This window comes from Urocampus carinirostris, chromosome 5, assembly GCF_059441175.1.
Source record: "Urocampus carinirostris isolate Australia breed hairy pipefish chromosome 5, RoL_Ucar_1.0, whole genome shotgun sequence".
Taxonomy (NCBI): Eukaryota; Metazoa; Chordata; class Actinopteri; order Syngnathiformes; family Syngnathidae; genus Urocampus; species Urocampus carinirostris.
The window spans coordinates 39,685,416-39,705,571 of record NC_142353.1 but is presented as its reverse complement, the minus strand read 5'-3'; the positions used below and the strand labels follow the sequence as shown (position 1 = coordinate 39,705,571).

The following is a 20,156-nucleotide window of genomic DNA, read 5'->3' as shown; positions in this document are numbered from 1 at the left end:
TTATATATGTCTGCCAAGGGCTCTTTGATGTTGTATTTGCGCCCCCTGCTGTGAAGAAAATATAACACCCATGAACATAGCGCATCCTCGACCCGGACGAAATTTAGCCACTCTGTGCATCACGTGTGTTTTCCTTAGAGGTATTCATTGTAGTCTCGTGTCGAGTATTAACGAATATTAGGCTTATAAAGCTATAATGAGCGATTTACTTTTGAGATATATTTCCTACTTGATTTCCTTGAACACACCCCCAATGAGTAAGTCCCCTGATATTATTCTAGGGGAATAATGGCAGCACAGGAGCCTTCTCCACCATCTTCCTTGGAAGGAAACAAACCAGGATTCCCCAAGAAAATTTTGGCCAACAACCTCGAGGACAAACATTTGTGCAATTCGTGCCTGAAAATCCTGCGAAGGCCATTGCAGGCGCAGTGTGGTCACCGCTTTTGTTCCTTCTGTTTCAACAAAATAGTGAGGTGGGTGTCATGGTTGCCGACGAGCTAGCAGTCCTGTGTTTATACATTTTCATTCTTTTACTTTAATCGAGTTTAAATGGTTTTGCAAATGAATTATTTCGGACGCTTTCTCGATATTTGGCGTTTGGAGATCGCAATGATCAAGTTGATCTCTTTCAACAGGCGCTGGGTTTGATTTGATGTTGTTGTACTCGCGTTGGTTTATTAATAAAACAATCGCTATCTAAATGAAGTTTTACAGGATTAGAATGTCTTTGTTGTCACTAATAACAACAGTGTGGACATTGTTTACAACAAGATCAGACGTGGCACTCAATAATAAACATTTAATGAAAATCTTAAAGGGACAGTGTGAATATTTGGACTACCAGAGGTCGCTGTAGTGTGTCTTCCGAAAACGAGTGTAAAAAGAGTACTCGGAAGATTACAAACAAAGTCATCAAACTACACATTTTTCCCCAGCTTTCCGAGTGTTTTTGGTATTATGGGTACACGTAGCAACAAAATAGTTATTAATCTTGTCAGCTCCCTCTAGATGACGCTCATGTTTTATAAAATAAGTGGAAAATTTCTCGACCTACAAGTAATGAAAGCATGCAGGTCTATACGACAGTTAGTGTATTTCTGCTTACATTTTAAATCACTATTGGCATTAACATTGATTAAAGCGAAAACCTAATGTTTATGTTTCTCTGAATTTTCTTATATCACATATAATATTGAGATGTGTTTTTTTCTTGTACTTAAACTGTAATAGACCAGATCGTTGTTGTTACAAAAATCAAAAAGAATTGAATTAGACTTTAACGGCAAACAAATTGAGTTGTCTGTTACTGTGTTGTAGTAGTTTTTTAAGTTATTTTTATGTTTTTTTTGTATTACATTGGAAATTAAACTACTTATATATTGATGAAACAATTACAATTATTGTGATCCAAATTTTTATTATTCCTTGTAGCATGCACAGCTACTATTTTTTTTCCAATTTTAAATACTTTTGCTGCAAATAAATGTTTGTACGGTTAATATAACCAATCACGTTTTCCATCTATTTTGAGGATACAATTATCTGCTGAATACACACAATTATACAGTAGGAGAGACCAGTGACATGTTCTGTATTCTCTATGCCGTATTGTACATAGTTTAACTATAGAACCAAATGTTTTTTTTTTGTTGGAAAAAACTTTGTTGTTGCAGTTCTGGGCCCGAAAAATGCAACACCTGCATCAAAGAAGATTTGTTTGAGGAACCTACTTCGATTCTCAAACAAGGAGGCGTAAGTAAATGTTGACTCTTGGAAACACAAAAGTATTGTGTTTTCTCCTGTTTCACAACTTTACACAATGTATTCAAAGATACACAGCAACATGCTACTAATGGACAGGAATCTTCTCATTTTCTCACAGGCTTTTCCAGACAATGCAGCCCGAAGAGAAGTGGAGGCCTTGGCGGCCATATGCCCCAATGAAGGATGTACGTGGTCGGGAACTATTAAAGATTTTGAGGTGTGTATTCATTCAACTAAATACAATTTTTAACATTTGGGATAAACCTCAATACTACTGGCAAATATTAGCTCAACACATCAGGCAATGTATCAGAAACATAAATGTAAAATAAGAAAGATGTCAGGAACTCTCACGATGGTGCAGAAGCACAGATCAGTAAAATGGAAAATTTTTAGGGCAGTGTTCTTCACAAGCGAAAGCAGGCAGCGAGGCAACAGTGTCCAGAGCACCAGGAGCAAACAAGGATTATCGAATAGACAGGCAGAAGGGAGTCCAATCGACGGTCCAAAGTTTAATCAGGCAGTATACAAAGTCCGGGAGGTAATTTAGGATTTCGGTACACTAGGTAAACTGGATGCTTGGAACGAGATGAGAAAGGCAACCAACTAGCAAGGAACCAAGGAGACGGAGTACTAACAAAGGGAAGAGGGCAAGTTTTGTTAGGAGGACCAACCACGGGGAAATTAAGACAAGTGACAACCGCTGTGAGGAAGAAAATAAAACCTGTCAATGAGTGACCAAATAAGATAGGGTCAAATAAGAGAGAGAAGCAGGGTCATGACATGGGATGAATAACTACCATACCATGAAATCTACACATACTACTAAAATGTCAATTTAGGTGCGTGATAATCCAAAATGTTGCTCTTTTTCCCACAGGCTTGCCATGAGGGCCAATGTGACTTTGCCATCATCTTGTGCCCTTCCTGCAAAGAGTTGATGAGAGCCAACGAACAGGAACATCACGACGAGCGAGAATGTCCCGAAAGAACACTTAACTGCAAATACTGCAAAGAACCATTCCTTTTAAAGAATATCAAGGTGAGAAATTGCAGCATCCTCACTGTAACGTTGTAGATTTTAGAGCATTGATTCGGGTTTCCACACGGTGAGGATTTGAATGTGAGGAGAAGTCTGTCAGGGTTAAAGTGGTTTATGGTTTGGTTAAAAAAAAATCAGAAAAAAACAATTTCCCGCTCCGAAAAAACATAGTTTAAATGTATACATAGTTAATCAACGATTTTTTTCGACTTTGAAGGAAACCGCGCTCATGAGCGCACAAGTTTGTTGAAGACAATTCATTTACATTCATTTTAATTTTTGAAAATAAACACCACAGAACCACAGAAACGGCACATTTAACTTAGCCGGTTCACAAGTGATGAATAAGAATAGCGAGTTTATCAGGTGGTCAGCATCAACTTGTGCGTCCCTTTGAGAATTCCCAAATTGTTCATTACAAAATATTCTGTTTCCATATTCGCCTATTTCATTCCTTTGAAAACTAATGCAAACACTGAGATACATACACAGTAAAATAACCAGTGGAAATATAACTACCTGTTAAATTAACACTACTACTGAAATAAGTAAATAGTAAATTAACACTGGCTATTTAATTGTGTACAGTTCTCAGCCAACGTCTTTGTACTGCTATTAGCTAGTGTTGTTATCTTTTGTTTACGAATGTCACAAAATGATTTAGTCAAGTCAAGTCATTTTTATTTGTATAGCCCTAAATCACGAAGAGTCTCAAAGGGCTTCACAGATTGTTACACTATATTACACAAACTATTTTAAACCGACAAGAGGAGTAGGTTATTCATATGCAATGGAGTAGAAGTGAGTTTTAAGTTTAGATTTAAACATTTCCACTGAGGTTGCAGATCGAATCTCAGGGGGAAGAGCATTTCACAGCACCGGTGCCCGGATGGAGAACGCTCTCGAACCAGCAGAAGACTTTTTTGCTCTCGGGATCATCAGAAGACCAGCACTCTCAGATCGTAGGCTTCGGACCGGGACATAGTGGCAGATCAGATCTGAAAGATAAGAGGGAGCAAGTCCATGTATGATTTTGTACAATACTAAGAGAACTTTGAAGTCACATCTTTGGCTAACTGGGAGCCAATGCAGGTTAGCCAAAATCGGTGTTATGTGATCGTACTTTTTTGTCCTGGTTAAGAGCCTCGCTGCGGCATTTTGTACTAGCTGAAGAGACTTGATTCTGGACTTCGGGAGACCGGAGAGTAGTGCATTGCAGTAATCGAGACGGGAGGTAACAAATGCATGAATTATTGTTTCCGCATCAGACTGAGACAGTATTGAACGGATTTTAGCAATGTTGCGAAGATGGAAGAAGGCAGTTCTAGTAATTTGCTTTACATGCATCTCAAAGGATAGATCAGGGTCAAATATGACACCTAAATTTTTAACTGAGTCACTCTGTGTGATGTGACATTTGTCAATGTTCACAGCAGTTTTTGAGAATAAGTCCCGGCATTTAGAAGGACCAATGACTAACATTTCAGTCTTTTCAGAGTTAAGACGCAAGAAATTGAGTGACATCCACTCTTTTATCTCAGTGAGACAGGCCTCCAAATTTCCACAGTTTAGTGTGGAAGATTCCTCCAACGGAAGATATAGTTGAGTGTCGTCTGCATAGCAATGGAAGCTGATATTGTACTTGCGAATAATATCACCTAATGGAAGCATGTAAATGTTGAAAAGTAGGGGGCCGAGCACTGAACCCTGCGGAACACCGCAGGTAACATTAAAGGGCTCAGATGTCGTTTCACCATATTTAACACAGTGCGTCCTATCTGAGAGGTAGGATTTGAACCACGAGAGGACAGCTCCTGAGAGACCAATCCATTTTTCCAACCGTTCTAGTAGGATATTGTGGCGCACTGTGTCAAAAGCAGCACTAAGATCCAGCAGCAGCAAAAGTGATGAAGCGCCAGAATCCATTGACATTAGGAGATCATTTGTTACCTTGATCAGAGCTGTCTCAGTAGAGTGGTTAGCCCTGAATCCTGATTGCATGGATTCAAAAAGGTTATTCTCGGATATGAAAGCATTCAGCTGCTGTGCCACTACTCTTTCGAGTACTTTAGAGAGGAAAGGTAGGTTTGACACAGGTCTGTAATTACTTAATATTTCTGGATCAAGGTTGGGTCGTTTCAGTGTGGGTTTAATAACGGCGGACTTAAAAGCTGCTGGAACTACACCTGAGGAGAGTGATGTATTTATAATATTTAGAACTGAAGGCCCAAGGACGCTAAAAAGACTTTTAATAAGTGAACCTGGGAGCGGGTCGAACTGGCAAGTTGTCGGTTTGGCCGCATTCACCACTTGTTTGAGATCATCAAGTGACAGTTCACTAAAACCGGCCATTTTCCCAGGGCAGCCACCCTGTCGTGCATCTGTAAATTTCAGTCCTTTAATACGTGTGGTACTAACAATATCTTTTGCAATTTCTTCCTGTATGCATTGAATCTTCTTAGTGAAGAAGACCATTAACTCCTGAGCAGAGTGTGTCGAACTGTCTGCGATAGGCTGTTGCCTTGTAAGCGATGCTACAGTGTCAAAAAGGGCTTTGGGGTTGTTCTTTTGAGACGCAATCACCTTCGAAAGGTAGGCCGATTTTGCAGAGGCAAGGGCCGCTTTATACTTTAACAAGCTGTCACACCAGGTTTGATGGAAAACCTCAAGCTTGGTAGCGCGCCATTTTCTCTCCCATTTCCTGCATTCTTTTTTAAGGGTTCTAGTTTCATCAGTAAACCAAGGTGTGCGTCTTTTAGGACGTGATTTTAGTTTTATGGGCGCTATTGAATCCAGCACACTAGTCAGGGTGGTATTGAACTCATTCATGAGTGAGTCAATCGAGCCATTGTATTTAGGAAAGGACGCAACTGCTCCAGGAAGGAGTTCAAAGAGCTCAGAAACTGTGCCAGTGCTTATATTGCGTCCGCTAAATCCCTCATCTTTATTAACTCTACATTTAGTTAGCACCTCAAATGTCACTAAATAATGATCAGAGATAACAGTAGTACACGGTAGCACCATAATGTTTGAGGTTAAAACTCCTCGAGTCAGAATCAAGTCTAGCGTGTTCCCATTTTTATGGGTTGGCAAGTCAACCAGTTGAGTAAAACCAAATGCATCAATTAGAGAACTAAACGCAATAGTAAGTGAACTGTGTGGGGAGTTCATATGAATGTTAAAGTCTCCCATAATTATAATTTTGTCTGCATAGGTTACTAGTTCAGACAAAAGTTCAGCAAATTCGTCTAAGAAAGTTGTGTATGGCCCAGGTGCACGATAGATAGTTATTACATCAATTGACAATTGAGGGGACCGCATCACAAGAGCCTCAAACGTTTTGTAATTATTAGAGGTACGTGTATTAAATTTGAGCGATTTTTCAGAGATTAGCGCAACACCACCACCTCTTTTCAGCGTGCGTGCTATATGACTACTCTCGTAGTCTGGGGGAGAGGCATTATTTAGCGCTAAGTGCTCATCCGGGCGTAACCACGTTTCACAAAGACCCATACAGTTAAGTTTATAATCACGAATAATGTTATCAACAAGTAAAGCTTTTGGAGCAAGCGATCTAATATTTAACAGACCAAATTTCAGTTTTGCTGAATCATTTGACTTAGCTGAACTCTTTGTAGTCTTTGTCGAGATCTTCAAAAGCTCCCGGCGTTGTGGCCGTTCGTGAGCGCTGAGTTTAAAGCGTCGGTTGTCCGGCGAGGAATGAATGGTGGAATTAGTTACATCCTCGCGTCCATCCTCGCGTCCATCTTGCTGCTTGGACTTCACACGCTTCACACATCTACCTGCACGGCAACCACGTTTCTGTTTTCTTTCTTTACGGGGCCGCCGCCGTCGTTTATTAAGAGGAATAGCTGTCCACAAGGATGCCGGGTCTCTTTGAAGTTTGCTCGGTATATCATAGGCGTTATAAAAAGTGCCCGAAAAGTCGAAATTTAGACGCCCACCCAACCGAATAAGTTCGTCCCTACTGTAAGTGTTTTTGGCCACACATGTGTCCAAAAGTGAAAGCAAAAAAGACAAGAGAACGGCAATAAATAGAAGATTAGCTGGACGAGCCGCAAGCATGTATCCATGCGCCGCCATGTTGGATTCTCTCAATCAGTCAGATGAATCTCAATAGTACGTTAACACTGTATAATAACTATAACATACAATAATAGGCATGATAACAATAACATATGATATAAATCTAATAATAATCCAATAATGTGAAATAATACTTGTCATCCTGGAAAGGGGATGACCTCATGTACGGTTTCTTCATTTTCCTCATGTTGAGGTTTTTGAGTTTTTCCTTGCCCTCATGTAGGTTTTAGATCAGGGGATGGTGTAAAAGCCCACATTAAACCCTAACCTCACATTTGCATATTTTTCTTCATTTTTATTACAGTGTCTATTTTTTGGAACATTATTTAAATGTTATTAAATCTTATTTTATTTTTTAACATGAGGATACTGCTGGAAATGTGAACTTTCCTATGGGGATGAATAAAGTATCTATCTAGCTATCCAGCTATATCTATATCTATCTATATTTATCTAGCTATCTATCTAGCTAACTATCTTTATCAATATCTTTATCTATTTATCTATCTATCTATATCTGTCTATATCCATCTTGCTATCAATCCAGCTAGCTATCTTTATCGATATCTTTATCAATATCTTTATCGATATCTATGTCTGTCTGTCAGTCTTTCTGTCTATCTGTAATCTAATCTAATCTGCGATTTGTGCAGCCCTTTGAGACTCCTTGTGATCAAGGGCTATACAGTACAAATAAACATGACTTGACTACTGTACTTAATAGAATAGAATAGAATATACCTTTATTGTCATTGTTACAAAATGGGTTGAACATATTGTGACAACGAAATTGGACGTGGAACTCCAGGTTCACATTTAACAGTGAGGATAAAAGATAACAAAGAAGATAATCCCAAACGGGTATTGGCCTTTGTTTCAAAACCAGTTTCTAATAAAATAATTTGAAATATAATTTATTCCACAGTCCAACTTTTTTACACTGTTTTCTTTTTCATCTTCTGCAATTGCTTTAGGACGCAAGCCTTGAAAAAAAAATGCACTGACTGTGCACCAACTGAGGCACATTTATGACCATTGATTGAAGTGAATAAGGAAAGTCGGTCTCAGTCGGTGCTTTTTTATGAAGCTACAGCATCCATCATCTGATGCTCGCTGGAAAGGAAAAAGCATTTGGTTAAAGTAAAAGTTTTTTTTTTTATATTTGTGTGTGGAAAAACAGAATATAAGCTAAACGAATAGCCAGTTTCGGTGAACAACTTTAAATGGACTTAAAAAGAAAACAAAGTTCTCCAAATGACCATTGATTTTGTCTAGTTGACATCCTCACTAGATTCCTCATGTCAAGGGACACAGATTTGTGTTTGGAGACTGCCATGATAAGCACAATTCATTTCTTATCAATGTATTTTTATATTTTATTTGAGCTGAAATGTGTGAAAAAGTGTACTACCCCCAATTTTACACATCTTAAATTTGTGAATCCCTAGCCCAATGGATTTATAAATTAAAGAACTTTTGTCACGTCCAGGACAAAGGGTAGACACAATCGCGTAACATTTCTCACGAGTTTATTGAGATAAAGAGGAAAGGCAGTGCCCGCAATCCGGTGCTCGCTGGACGCAGGAAGCAAGCTGCTCACAGAATCGGAACGTGTTCCGAATGCGGAAGTGGATCTTCCAGAGCAGGAGATCGTGGTGTCGAAGACAGAAATAAACAGGTCCATAGGAGAGCCAAAACGTGGTCGGGATCAAAAACGGGTCGTAAGCCGAGACGGGAGAGCGAAACATGGTCAGCGTAAAAAAACATGTCATAGCCAGAGACAAACAGAGAAATCAGGAACGAGTCAAAGTGCTTGCCTTGTTGAAACGGAGGTTCTCTGACGGACTGACAACAGGACTGTGCTTAGAAAGGACGGGGAACCAATCAAGTAGCCAGCAGCGGTTGACGCCAAACTAGCGGGCACAGGTGAAAGTCATGAGTCATCATGACAACTTTAATCCTTGTGAAAGTGAATATAAACCTTAAAAATGTAATCTATTTAATAAGGCAACATTAACCGGGCCCATATAACTGTCATCTGAATGTAAAGACTGTCGCTGACTTTCTCAATTTAAATTTGTCGTTACGTCAATCCGATCAACCTGATCGTATGATCATTCACTTTCTATACGTGGTCGCTAAACCAATTTGGTCACTGAAACAATTCCTTTCAAAAATTTAGTTGTGGTGATGTAAAAATTGACTCTCGACCAGGATAAGTGACGACCAACCAGTCATAATTCCATTAAGTCAAGTCAAGTCAAATCATTTTTATTTGTATCTCCCTTAATCACAAAGAGTCTCAAAGGGCTGCACGGGTTATTGCACAGACTATTATTTCAGACTATTATTACACCATCCCCTGATCTGAAACCAACATGAGGGCAAGGAAAAGCTCAAAAATCTATTATGTTGGGCCCAAATACAGGGAAGCCAGAACAGAAGCAGATGTGTTCAAAAAGAGGAGGTACAAAGTAACAAACAAACAAGGGTAACAAAACAATCAAATGTCCACACAAAACCAAACCTGACATGATAGTGGAAGACTGCAGGAATGGCATGGCTTTGGCAACCAGGGTGGCAATGGCAATGACCTGACACAGTGTGCTTTCCAGACAGTCAATATAAAGTTTTGGGATAGTTCGGAAAGGGTGGGGGAGATTGGGCACAGGTGTATCCAGTTCGAAAACCGGTCGGCTCCCTCTTTAGTGCAGTGGTCGGGAACATTTTTTGACCCAAAGAGCAATAATAGCAAAATATTAAAAAAAATTAAATTTTTATTCAATTTTTAAAAGAACCAGCCATACGATATGTTTTCAAACAAATTCCAGCAAAACCGCTATCGTAAATATCTTAAACTACAATCAAATAAGTATGTCCAGCTTCGGACTGAATTTTCCTTTTGTAACATGTTTTTTAGGCTCACGATGAAATTTGCCCCAAGTACCCGATGATCTGTGAAGGCTGTGCAAAGAAAAAGATACCCAGAGAAAAGGTACCTCAAATATGGTCCTAAAGTATTTTTGGTTGTTGTGTATCTCAATTCACAATTCCCTTTCAATTGACTCTCAGTTAGTTAGGGATCTAACTCAACTAAGTAATCTTAAGATCATCCGCTTCTTCCATTTTTTTTGTTTTGCAGTATGTGGACCATATTAAGTTCTGCAGTAAATTTAAAGCACCATGCAGATTTCATGTTGTTGGCTGCGATACGTCTGTAAGTAGACATTTTCATCATGATTTGCTGTGTGTGGCATTAGCTAATATAATCACTTCTGAGCTATTTTCCATCCTAACTTGTTCGTAATTCATCATAGGAATAAACTGATGTCAGAATAAGGCAACATTTTAATTCGCGATCATGTAATCAGCCATCGATCACTATTGGTCAATATTTGAGAAACGTGCACGGTTAATTTAAAATCCACTCATAGTCACAAGAGTCTCAAAGGGCTGCACAGACCACTGATTATTGCAAACTAGACTGTTATGACCAGGGTTGGGTAGGGTTACTTTAACTGGATTACTTCAAGTACTTTTGGATTACTCCAATACAAAATATGCTAATAAAAGACAAAATAAACTAAATATGAATAAAATGATGACTCACAACACGTGGTAAGCTTTCTCTCCTGGCTTTGATCTCTTTGATCTCCGGCAAAACTAACATAAAATGCGACAGAAACAAAATGAAAATAAATCCAGACAGCTTGCCAACATCATTTTTGCCGTTCCATGTATTCCGTTACTCCCCAAGCCTGCACAAAATTTAGTAATTTTATTCATATTTAGTTTCTTTTGTCTTTTAATAGCATATTTGGTATTGGAGTAATCCAAAAGTAATTGAAAGTAATCCAGTTAAAGTAACCCTACCCAACCCTGGTTATGACACCATCCCCTGATCTAAAACCTACGTGAGGGCAAGGAAAAACTCAAAAACCTCAACATGAGGAAAGTTAAGAAACCTTGAGAAGGGACCGCACATGAGGTAATACCCTTCCAGGATGACTAGGCTGCTTGGCGGCGCAGTGGTTAGTGCGTGTGCGGCACAGTTCTGAGGTCATGAAATCGAACCTCCTGTGTGGAGTTTGCATGTTCTCCCCGTGCTTGCGTGGGTTTCCTCCGGGCACTCCGGTTTCCTCCCACATTCCAAAAACATGCATGTTAGGTTAATTGGCTGGTCCAAATTGTCCTTAGGTGTGAATGAGCAAGTGAATTGTCTGTCTTTGTGTGCCCTGCAACTGGCTGGCAACCAGTTCAGGGTGTCCCCTGCCCACTGCCAAAAGACAGCTGAGATGGGCTCCAGCACCCCCGCGACCCTACTGAGGATAAGCGGTGCAGACGGCAAAATACACATAGAAATATATGATTAAATACATGAGAAACATAAATACCAAAATAAATATTAAGAAAATAAACAATTGATCTCTGCCAGAAAGCCTGGCTTGCTCGTTTTCATACAAACATATTGATAAATCACAGTTCCACTGCATATTTAAATGCTCTATTGTTTATTAGCTGTGTGATTGCAATGTTATTTTTTTTTGACATACTGTGTACATAATTGTCATTATTTTTGCTGGGTTTTTTTTTATCTTCGGCAGTATTTTTCAACCAGTGTGCCAAGGCACAAAAGTGAGACTTTGTTTATTCCATTGGCAGACAATTTCTACTTATTTTGTATTTTTTTTTTTTTTTTTAGAATAAACAAGTTAAAATTATAGTAAAACTTATAGAAAAACTGCTCAAAAAATATATTAAAATTCAAAACTATAGAATAATTACTAACCACAATGCATAACTTGTATTTCTTCCTGTGCCACAGTGATTACAAATAATACGCAACATGACAATTTTATTTTTTTTAAAAATGGCGCCAACAATACATTTTTTAATATTTTTTGATGGTTTGTGTGCCTTGAGATTTTAGTTTAATTAAAGAAAATGTGCCTTGGCTCAAAAAGGTTGTGATACACTGAAGTAAGGGTCACTAACACGGGGCTTTTTGGCAAAAATGGCTGTGAAAAACAAGCGCTCAGATTCTAAAACAACTTCAGGAGTCAATTGGAAATTGGCCTTTTACAAAAATCTGTCAGATTAAGTCATTGAAAAATGTTAAGATCTAAATCGAATTTTGTCAATAGATTTTTGTAAAGATTTTGTATTTGCATGACAAATAATGTGGAAACAATTGTAGTTTTTCTATAGGTTAATAATTAGTAGTTTCCCAGAAGTAGGTTTGTTTCAAAAGCTTGATACCTTACTCAAATTTAGTAATTAGTTATGGTTACTAGTTACTTCATTAAAAAGTAATTCGGTTACCCTCCAGAGTACTGACACCAAAAAGTAGTACGTTACTCTGAAAGTAATTACAAATTATTGTATATATCTGCATATGAGCGGCCCTCTAAACCTGCTTGAAAACAGGCAAATAAAAAAAGAATTATTTTAAAAATGTGTAAGCCAACCTGTGCAAGAAGTGAACAATTTATATTTCTCGGTTTGTGCAATTTTGAGAGCTTGCAAACAAGCACTTGGTTCAATTTATTTGGTCACCTTTGGGAAGTTCATTTTCACCGACTGTACCTGAGGGAACAGTCAGTGCTGTCGCAGCAGAGCGTGCGCTAAATGACCTATGTACGGCACCTGGTATTCCCAAGCGGTCACCCATTCAGCACTAACTATGCCAGACCCTGCTTAGCTTACAGAGATTGAGCATTCTGAGGGTGGTACGGCCATAAATAGGTTATGGCCGAGACACTCCATATCCATCTTGTCTCTTGGCTTCAAACCACTCAAAGATAACCTTCTTCATTTTTTGGTACTGCTACGTTGATGTACGCTTTTCGCACACTTGGCCTTGTGTGCAATTTCTGGTGTTGTATCCTTTTTCCATCGTCTGACATTTTGATTTACCACCAAACATTGTTGCTTCTTTCAGGTGGCTTGTTTCATCAGCAGCCTTTATCACTTTTATCTTGAAGTCAGCAGTATAGGACAGACATTTTTTTCTCGCTAGGCATGGTGTATTGCAAAAATATTTACAAATAAAAATACCTAAATCGGTAAAATGTCTTTACAACAATAGTGTTAGAAATGTTTTTAATAATGAATTAAAGTACTCAACACCAAGAAAAGTGATTGGGTTCCAGGAACATGTTACTTTGTAATGTGTTAGTCCCAACCAGGGTTGGGTAGGGTTACTTTAACTTGATTACTTTCAATTAGTTTTGGATTACTCCAATACCAAATATGCTAATAAAAAACAAAAGAAACTAAATATGAATAAAATGATGACTCACAACACGTGGTAAGCTTTCTCTCCTGGCTTTGATCTCTTTGATCTCCGGCAAAACTAACATAAAATGCGACCGAAACAAAAAAAAAATCCAAAAAGCTTGCCAACACCATTTTTGCCGTTCCATGTATTCCCTTACTCCCCAAGCCTGCACAAAATTGAGTAATTTTATTCATATTTAGTTTATTTTGTCTTTTATTAGCATATTTGGTATTGGAGTAATACAAAAGTAATTGAAAGTAATCAAGTTAAAGTAACCCTACCCAACCCTGGTCCCAACACTGGCTCTGGTGGGGGTTTGGTTCATAATAAACTCTTATCTTCTCCATTATTCAGGTGGAGAAAGAGAAGATTCACGATCATGAGCGCTTATGTTCCTACGAACACCTCAACTTGCTCCTGCATTTTATAATGGGCATCAAGGTGAGTCTGGAAAGCCTGCAGCCTCAAAGGCTGGAGGTCGCCGGCCACAGGCTGCAAGAGCTCCACCAGTCCCTCAGAGACTTGGAACTCAAAATGAGCCAGCTTGGCGGAGGTAGCGATGCAGCTCCCGGGCAGGGAGCCTGTGCACCGATCCTCACCCCTTTCACGCCGATGCCCGGCACTATGGGTGCTGCCCTGGAACTGCAGCTTCAGAGTGAAAAGACCAAAGTAGTCGAGTTAAGTCGACGCTGCCAAGAGCTGGAGCTGAAAGTGAATACGTTTGAAAACATTGTGTGCGTCCTCAATCGGGAGATCGAACGTTCCTGCACCACTATGGAAGCCTACAACCGGCAGCACAGACTGGACCAAGACAAAATTGAAATCCTCAATAACAAGGTAAAAAATGGAACACTGGAAATGTTTTTATACCTGCTTAAATATAGTAGACCAACAGGATACAAAATTTAGCAGTTTTTGGTAGAGGATCCTTCTGTGACATAGTGTCACGACCAGAACGGAGACAGGACCCACTCGCGTAATGTTTCTCACAGTTTTATTGGGAAAAAGGGAAAGGAGCGCACACACGATCTGGAGATCGCTGGTGGCGGGGTGCAGGTTGCTCATACGCGGAAGTGGGACTTCCGTGGCGAGCGATGGTGGTGTCGAGAGCGGAAAAAACGGGTCACTAGCCGGGGTAGAAGAGCAAAAACGTGGTCGATGTCAGAAAATGGGTTGTTATTCGGGACGGGAGAACAGACATAGTCGAGATCAAAACAGGTCGTATTTCGAGTGGGGAGAGCAGACGTGGTCGAGACAAACAGATCGTAGCGGGAGAAAAACAGGATCAAAAACACAGGACTGGCGAAAAAAGGCTTGCCGTGTAAAAACGGAGATTTGCAGACGGACCAACAAAAGGGGACTGACACGACAGAGTTTAAATACTGACAGGGAGCCAATCTGTCAAAAAGCTGCAGCTCGCGCCCACGGGCGGGGCCAATTGGGCGCCATGGCAACCGTGACACATAGTTGCATGGCGGAGCATAAAAACCTATGGTAATTAGCTAATGCATTACAAACCCTGGGCAAGCCTCTTCGAGTCATTATGGTGTAATCCCAAAGCAAAATGTTTATTTGGAAAATGAGACTAGACCACTATTTTAAGCTTGAAGTGCTATCCATTGCATTTTATAGGTTGGTAGATAATTACATTGATTGAGGAATCAAATACTAAATAAGATTTTGAGTTTTTCTTTGCCCGCATGTTGGTTTAAGATCAGGGGATGGTGTAATTGTAATGCTGTGGAGTCCTTTGAGACATCTTGTGATTAAGGGCTATACAAATACATTTGACTTGACTTGATAAGGGTCAGCAGGCAACAACTCACACAAAGCTCCCCAGAGGAGGGCGCTGTTTTCTTCAAGTTAAAAAATGTCCCCATGATAAAGTTCTCATGAAAAACAAACATTAGCACAGAAAACACACTTTGCTTTAAAAATCGAAAATTGCAATTCATTTTTTTCCATAATCACTTGAGTTTGTATAGCGAGGTGAGTTGGTTCAAGTGTAAAATTGCATTGAACTGTTAAAATAAAGCAGTTATGCATTCAGTGACAAACATGCTAAATAAGTAATGCTTAGAAAATGATCCCTTGCCATCCATGATTATAATATCTAGGGTAGGCTACCAAAGTAGACAGAATGATAAAGCATGATACTGTAAAAATACAGAAATCTAAGAATTTGGAGTTGGCATTCCTTTACCCCAGAGCCATTTGAGTTTAACATCCCCGACTTAAGAGTTTAAGGGTTTCCGCTGCAAATTGTACACATTTTTCTACGTCATCTAACAATATTTACATTTTCCCAGTTTAACGGCTTATTTGTGCTTGGTCAAGGTTCGTCAGCTAGAGAGAACTGTAAGTCTGCGGGACTTGTCCATCGTAGAGATGGAAGGCAAGATGCGGGAGATGTTGGCAGCGACCTACGACGGCATCTTCGTGTGGAAAATCTCCGACTTTACAAAGAAGAGGCAGGACGCCGTTGCTGGCCGAGCCCCAGCCATGTTCTCGCCCGGTATTAAATCTATATTGATCATTTGGATTATTACATCAACCCCTTCTACACACATGACCATAACCACGTGACAAAGGTGCTGACGCCGTGACGGACGGCAGTAAGCCGTAGTAAACACTACTCCCCGTGGGTGAGGCCAGTGAACAGCAGACAACAACAACAGTAAAGCTATACTATTCAACACCATTGGTATACACAGAGGTTTGCTGATGTACTGACATAAGGGGACGAATAAGAGTGGGTTTAAATAATGACAGGGGGCCAATCAGAGTCCGAGGCAGTTGGCGCCAAAGGAGCGGGCACAGGTGATTCACATCGGTAATCATGACATTACCATAAATTTGAGTATTATTTTTTAGCTACTGAAGCTCTACATAACTTATTAGTAGCTACATTGAGTGTCTTTGATGTGACTCATTCGTACTTCACATAAAATTGCTCGGAAATACATAAAACAGACCTTGTAAAAAACTCGCTGCAACTGCAACTCCTGCAGTACTTTGAGGGCTGCCAGTCCCCCCCGACTTATTGCAGATATCCATCACCGTCTTCTGTCTTCATCAAAAGGGATAAAATAAAATCCCAAATTGGGCTTAGAACGTTGCCGATTCGCACAGCCTACCACACAGCAAGAAATCATTGTTGTAAAAAGACCTGGTTGTATTCTTCTGTCGTGGTGTTTAATAGTATTTGTTTCAACTCGAGTGCTTGTTCAACTGCCATCCGCTCAGGTGCTTTTGCCGTCCGTCATGGCACTCATAGTTCCGGTAAATGGGGTCTGTAAGCTTCTGTTTATTGTTGTGCTATAAATTAAATGATCATGTTTTGCAGCTTTTTATACAAGTAAATACGGCTACAAGATGTGCTTGCGGATCTACCTGAATGGAGATGGGACAGGGAGAGGCACCCATTTATCGCTCTTCTTTGTGGTGATGCGAGGACACAGTGACGCACTCCTAAAGTGGCCTTTTAATCAGAAGGTAAATGAAACAAAAGGACTTGACACATTTGTAGTGTATTGTTTGGCCACAAAACTTTGTCGGCATTTGATTACGATTAATACGGCAAAAATTCTGGACTACTTCGGCTTCTTTTTTTGTGGCGGCACCGAGGAAATAGGCGAGCTGCTCTTTTTCACAACGCATGCGCTCTAACACCGCAGTGACGTCTGGAAACATTTATGACACCCTTTGAGAAGATGATTCCATGTTTTTGCCAAAATAATCCATATTATAATTAACAGGAGCAATACGGGAGGTTTGGTGGTACTTCAATATTTACAACATACTCAAAACATTTCAACTTTTTTACTCACAAATCAAGTCCTCAGTTCATACATCCAATTGAACACCAGTGGAAGTTCTTTCTGTTATCTTGTTTCTTTAACATCTGTTACCGTGACTAAAAAATGTGTGATACTGAGGTTACACCTAATGCCTTTTCATGTGTCGTTTGTATCCCTAGTGTTCTAGTGTCGTGTTCCTCAACTAGTGGGTCGCAACTTAAAAGTTGGTCACGGACCCATTTTCAGTGCGCCGCACCCCTTATCCTTGGCAAAATTTAAAAAAACAGAAGTGCAATGACACTCCTTAACAGAAGATGGCAATAATGCCCTGCAAAGCGAGAATAGAGCTGCCAATTCAAACCACACACAAAAAAAGTAACACTTTTTGATAATGGCAGAACACAGATAGAGCAAAGAATATAAGATATGAAGCTAAGACAAAAAAGGACTAAAATCTAGTGTATTTTGTGCAGTGAGGTGCCGGCACCTCATTGTTAAGGGAGTATTTACCTATTGATAAGCTATTAATGAGAAAAGTATTTTTGTGTACGGTTAAACTCGGATTATAAGGTGCACCTGATTATATGACGCACCTATTATATTTTAAGGAAAAACCATTTGTACATACATAAGCCGGACCTGACTATAAGCCATGATGAGGGTTCGTTCATGCTAGCATTTTGGATTTCATTTAAAACGCAGCTAATTGAGCATGAGAGGGAATTTTATTACTTGACCTCGATTTGTTTTTGCTGGAGACTGTATTTTCTATTTCCTTTTTTCCGCTACTATTTCCGGTTTTAACTGCCCATTTATTTCATTTAAGACGTTTGAGAGGTGGATTCTTTTTTCTGATTTGGGTCAAGGCTTGTACCTAAGGTGTGATGGTGGGTCCTCAAGTCAGACTTGAGAACCACCAGTCTAGTGTTAGGATCTGGCACTCTCCCCACCGCGATCCGGGTTTGATCATTGTTGCATCCACTGATATGCAATGGTGAACAACCATCCATGCCCTTAGCGGCCTGGCGCTCGGTATTCAGTGTCTCCTGCTGCCATTCCCGAGGGGAGGCATATACAGATGAAAAAGTAGAGGGCTTAAGATTGAACCTTGAGGAACCCCACATTTAACTTCATGGGTTCTGGAGGAACAGGCATCGATATTTACTAAGAAATGTTGATGTGTGAGTTTATTTTTTAAATTCGAACCATTTCAATTGAAATAATAATGGCTTATCTGTCCCCAGGTCACTTTAATGCTCCTTGACCAGAACAGCAGGGAGCACATCATCGACGCTTTCCGTCCCGATATTTCGTCCTCGTCCTTTCAGAGACCCGTCAGCGACATGAATATCGCGAGCGGCTGCCCGCTCTTCTGTCCCCTCGCCAAATTAGACTCGAAAAATTCTTATATTCGCGATGACACCATCTTCATTAAGGCCAACGTGGACCTGACTGGACTCTAGGTTTTAATTGGGTTTTTGAATTACCAGGATTTTCTGGAGGGTCCTTTTTGGTGTTTGTTTTTCTGGCAATATGCAAATTTAGGGAACCAAACAAGCACGAGTTCTCATAGTGTACCAATCAATGTTTTTTAAAACGTGAACATACACATTTATTTACCGCCATATTAGATAAGCTGGTTGAAGAAATTCAGGGAAATTATGTTATGTCTGCTTCTTGCAAGATGCAGGAAAAAAAATCTGAATTTTTCAATGTAGCTCATTTTATCACCTACTGAGATTTTCCAACGCACTTGGGTAGTATGTGATTTTTTTCCCCCAACTCACGTCATAAATTGTGATACGGTACGGGAACAATCACAACAACTACACATATCATCGATCACATTGCATCAAGATAAATTTTGCCACCCAATTGGATTCAGATTCACACGGGTTTCATTTATTTTTGATTGATTGAAACCATTATCAGTTATGCAATCTATAGGGGTGGGCAAACTACCATATGCAGCCCCTCAGGATTTTTCATCTGGCCTGCCTAACAAAAAAGTTAGAAATATAATGTAGTACTCATAAAATAGTTTAAAAAGGTAGTACTAATGAAAATTTGTTGATTTATTGCCACTCTTTTCCCCAATATTCAAATAGCTGGCTACATTTTCCTTTACTTCCTAATTTCATCATGTATTTAGTTTATTTATCAAAATATTTATCAGAGTTATTTAAAATAAAAATAAAAAAAAAAATTATAAGCCAGTTGTAATGCATTTCGAGTTTCTTAATGTATATTATTACATTTACTGCTTTAAAAGGGGACAATTGTTATTAGTTTAGTTTTAGTTCTGATGTTATTTTTCATATTTGCCTAATTGGAATGTGCTAAAAAATACACAAATTATTTTTTAGAATATCAAAAAATAGAGATGGGGGATCGGATTTGAGACGGTATTGGTCGATGCAAAAAAAAAAATCACTGAGTTTTTTAAATCTAATGCGACCGGTTTGCCCACCCCTAATGTAAGAAAAATGAAATTAAAACAATGAACCAAAGGAAATGGTCGAGCGTATTAAAAAAGGTTGAAATTGGATGAAATAAAGTTGCGATTAAATGTTTTATGAATAAAAATAAAAGGACAACAGGTTCTATTTCTATTAAACAATTTACATGAACCCTATAATTTGAAAATCTGCCCCTAACACATACACTACTCTTTGATTTTGCCCTTTTATTTGTTATTTTTGCATCGTATTACCATTATCATATGAATATTGTAGCTTTTCCAACACTCGATTACAGTGAATAACCGTGATCAACTTGTGCTTTCGGACGTTACTTGAATTCCACGAATTCTGAATGCAGTATTTACGTCATGAATATTGTGTACTTAAAAGAATGGATGAATGGATGTACTTGTTTATTATTGCGTAGAGTTTTCAAGCTGAATTTGTTACATTTCAGCGGACGAGATCTTTTTTAGTAGTGTACTGTATATGGACATACTGTACTGTATTTTGCCTTTGTTTTAACTACACCTAATGTTATAATCTAAAGTTATTGTATATTTGAAATGTACACAGGATTTGAGGTAATATGGGACTTCTCAATGTGTTTTACAGCCACTAAAATATAAATGTTTGCGCTAAAAGGACAGTGTGTATCATTTAGCGCCTCTTAGTGGTAATAATGTTATCAATTTAGA

At 39.1% G+C, this 20,156-nt stretch overlaps 1 protein-coding gene across 2 annotated transcripts; it reads left to right on the top strand.

Annotated features, from left to right (window-relative positions):
- The first annotated feature begins 111 nt into the window (after positions 1-111).
- Positions 112-19,389, top strand: LOC148366379 (TNF receptor-associated factor 2-like). 2 transcript variants are annotated; one of them, XM_088336807.1, is made up of 10 exons: positions 112-476; positions 1,677-1,755; positions 1,886-1,984; positions 2,648-2,809; positions 9,837-9,911; positions 10,059-10,133; positions 13,551-14,033; positions 15,534-15,711; positions 16,543-16,691; positions 18,241-19,389. In XM_088336807.1, exons 1-10 carry the CDS (start codon positions 289-291, stop codon positions 18,457-18,459), a joined length of 1,707 nt encoding a protein of 568 aa, XP_088192933.1. In that variant the 5' UTR covers positions 112-288; the 3' UTR covers positions 18,460-19,389. The 2 variants fall into 2 exon arrangements, with proteins under 2 accessions (XP_088192933.1, XP_088192934.1); XM_088336808.1 differs by lacking the exons at positions 9,837-9,911; positions 10,059-10,133.
- The last annotated feature ends 767 nt before the right edge of the window (positions 19,390-20,156 follow it).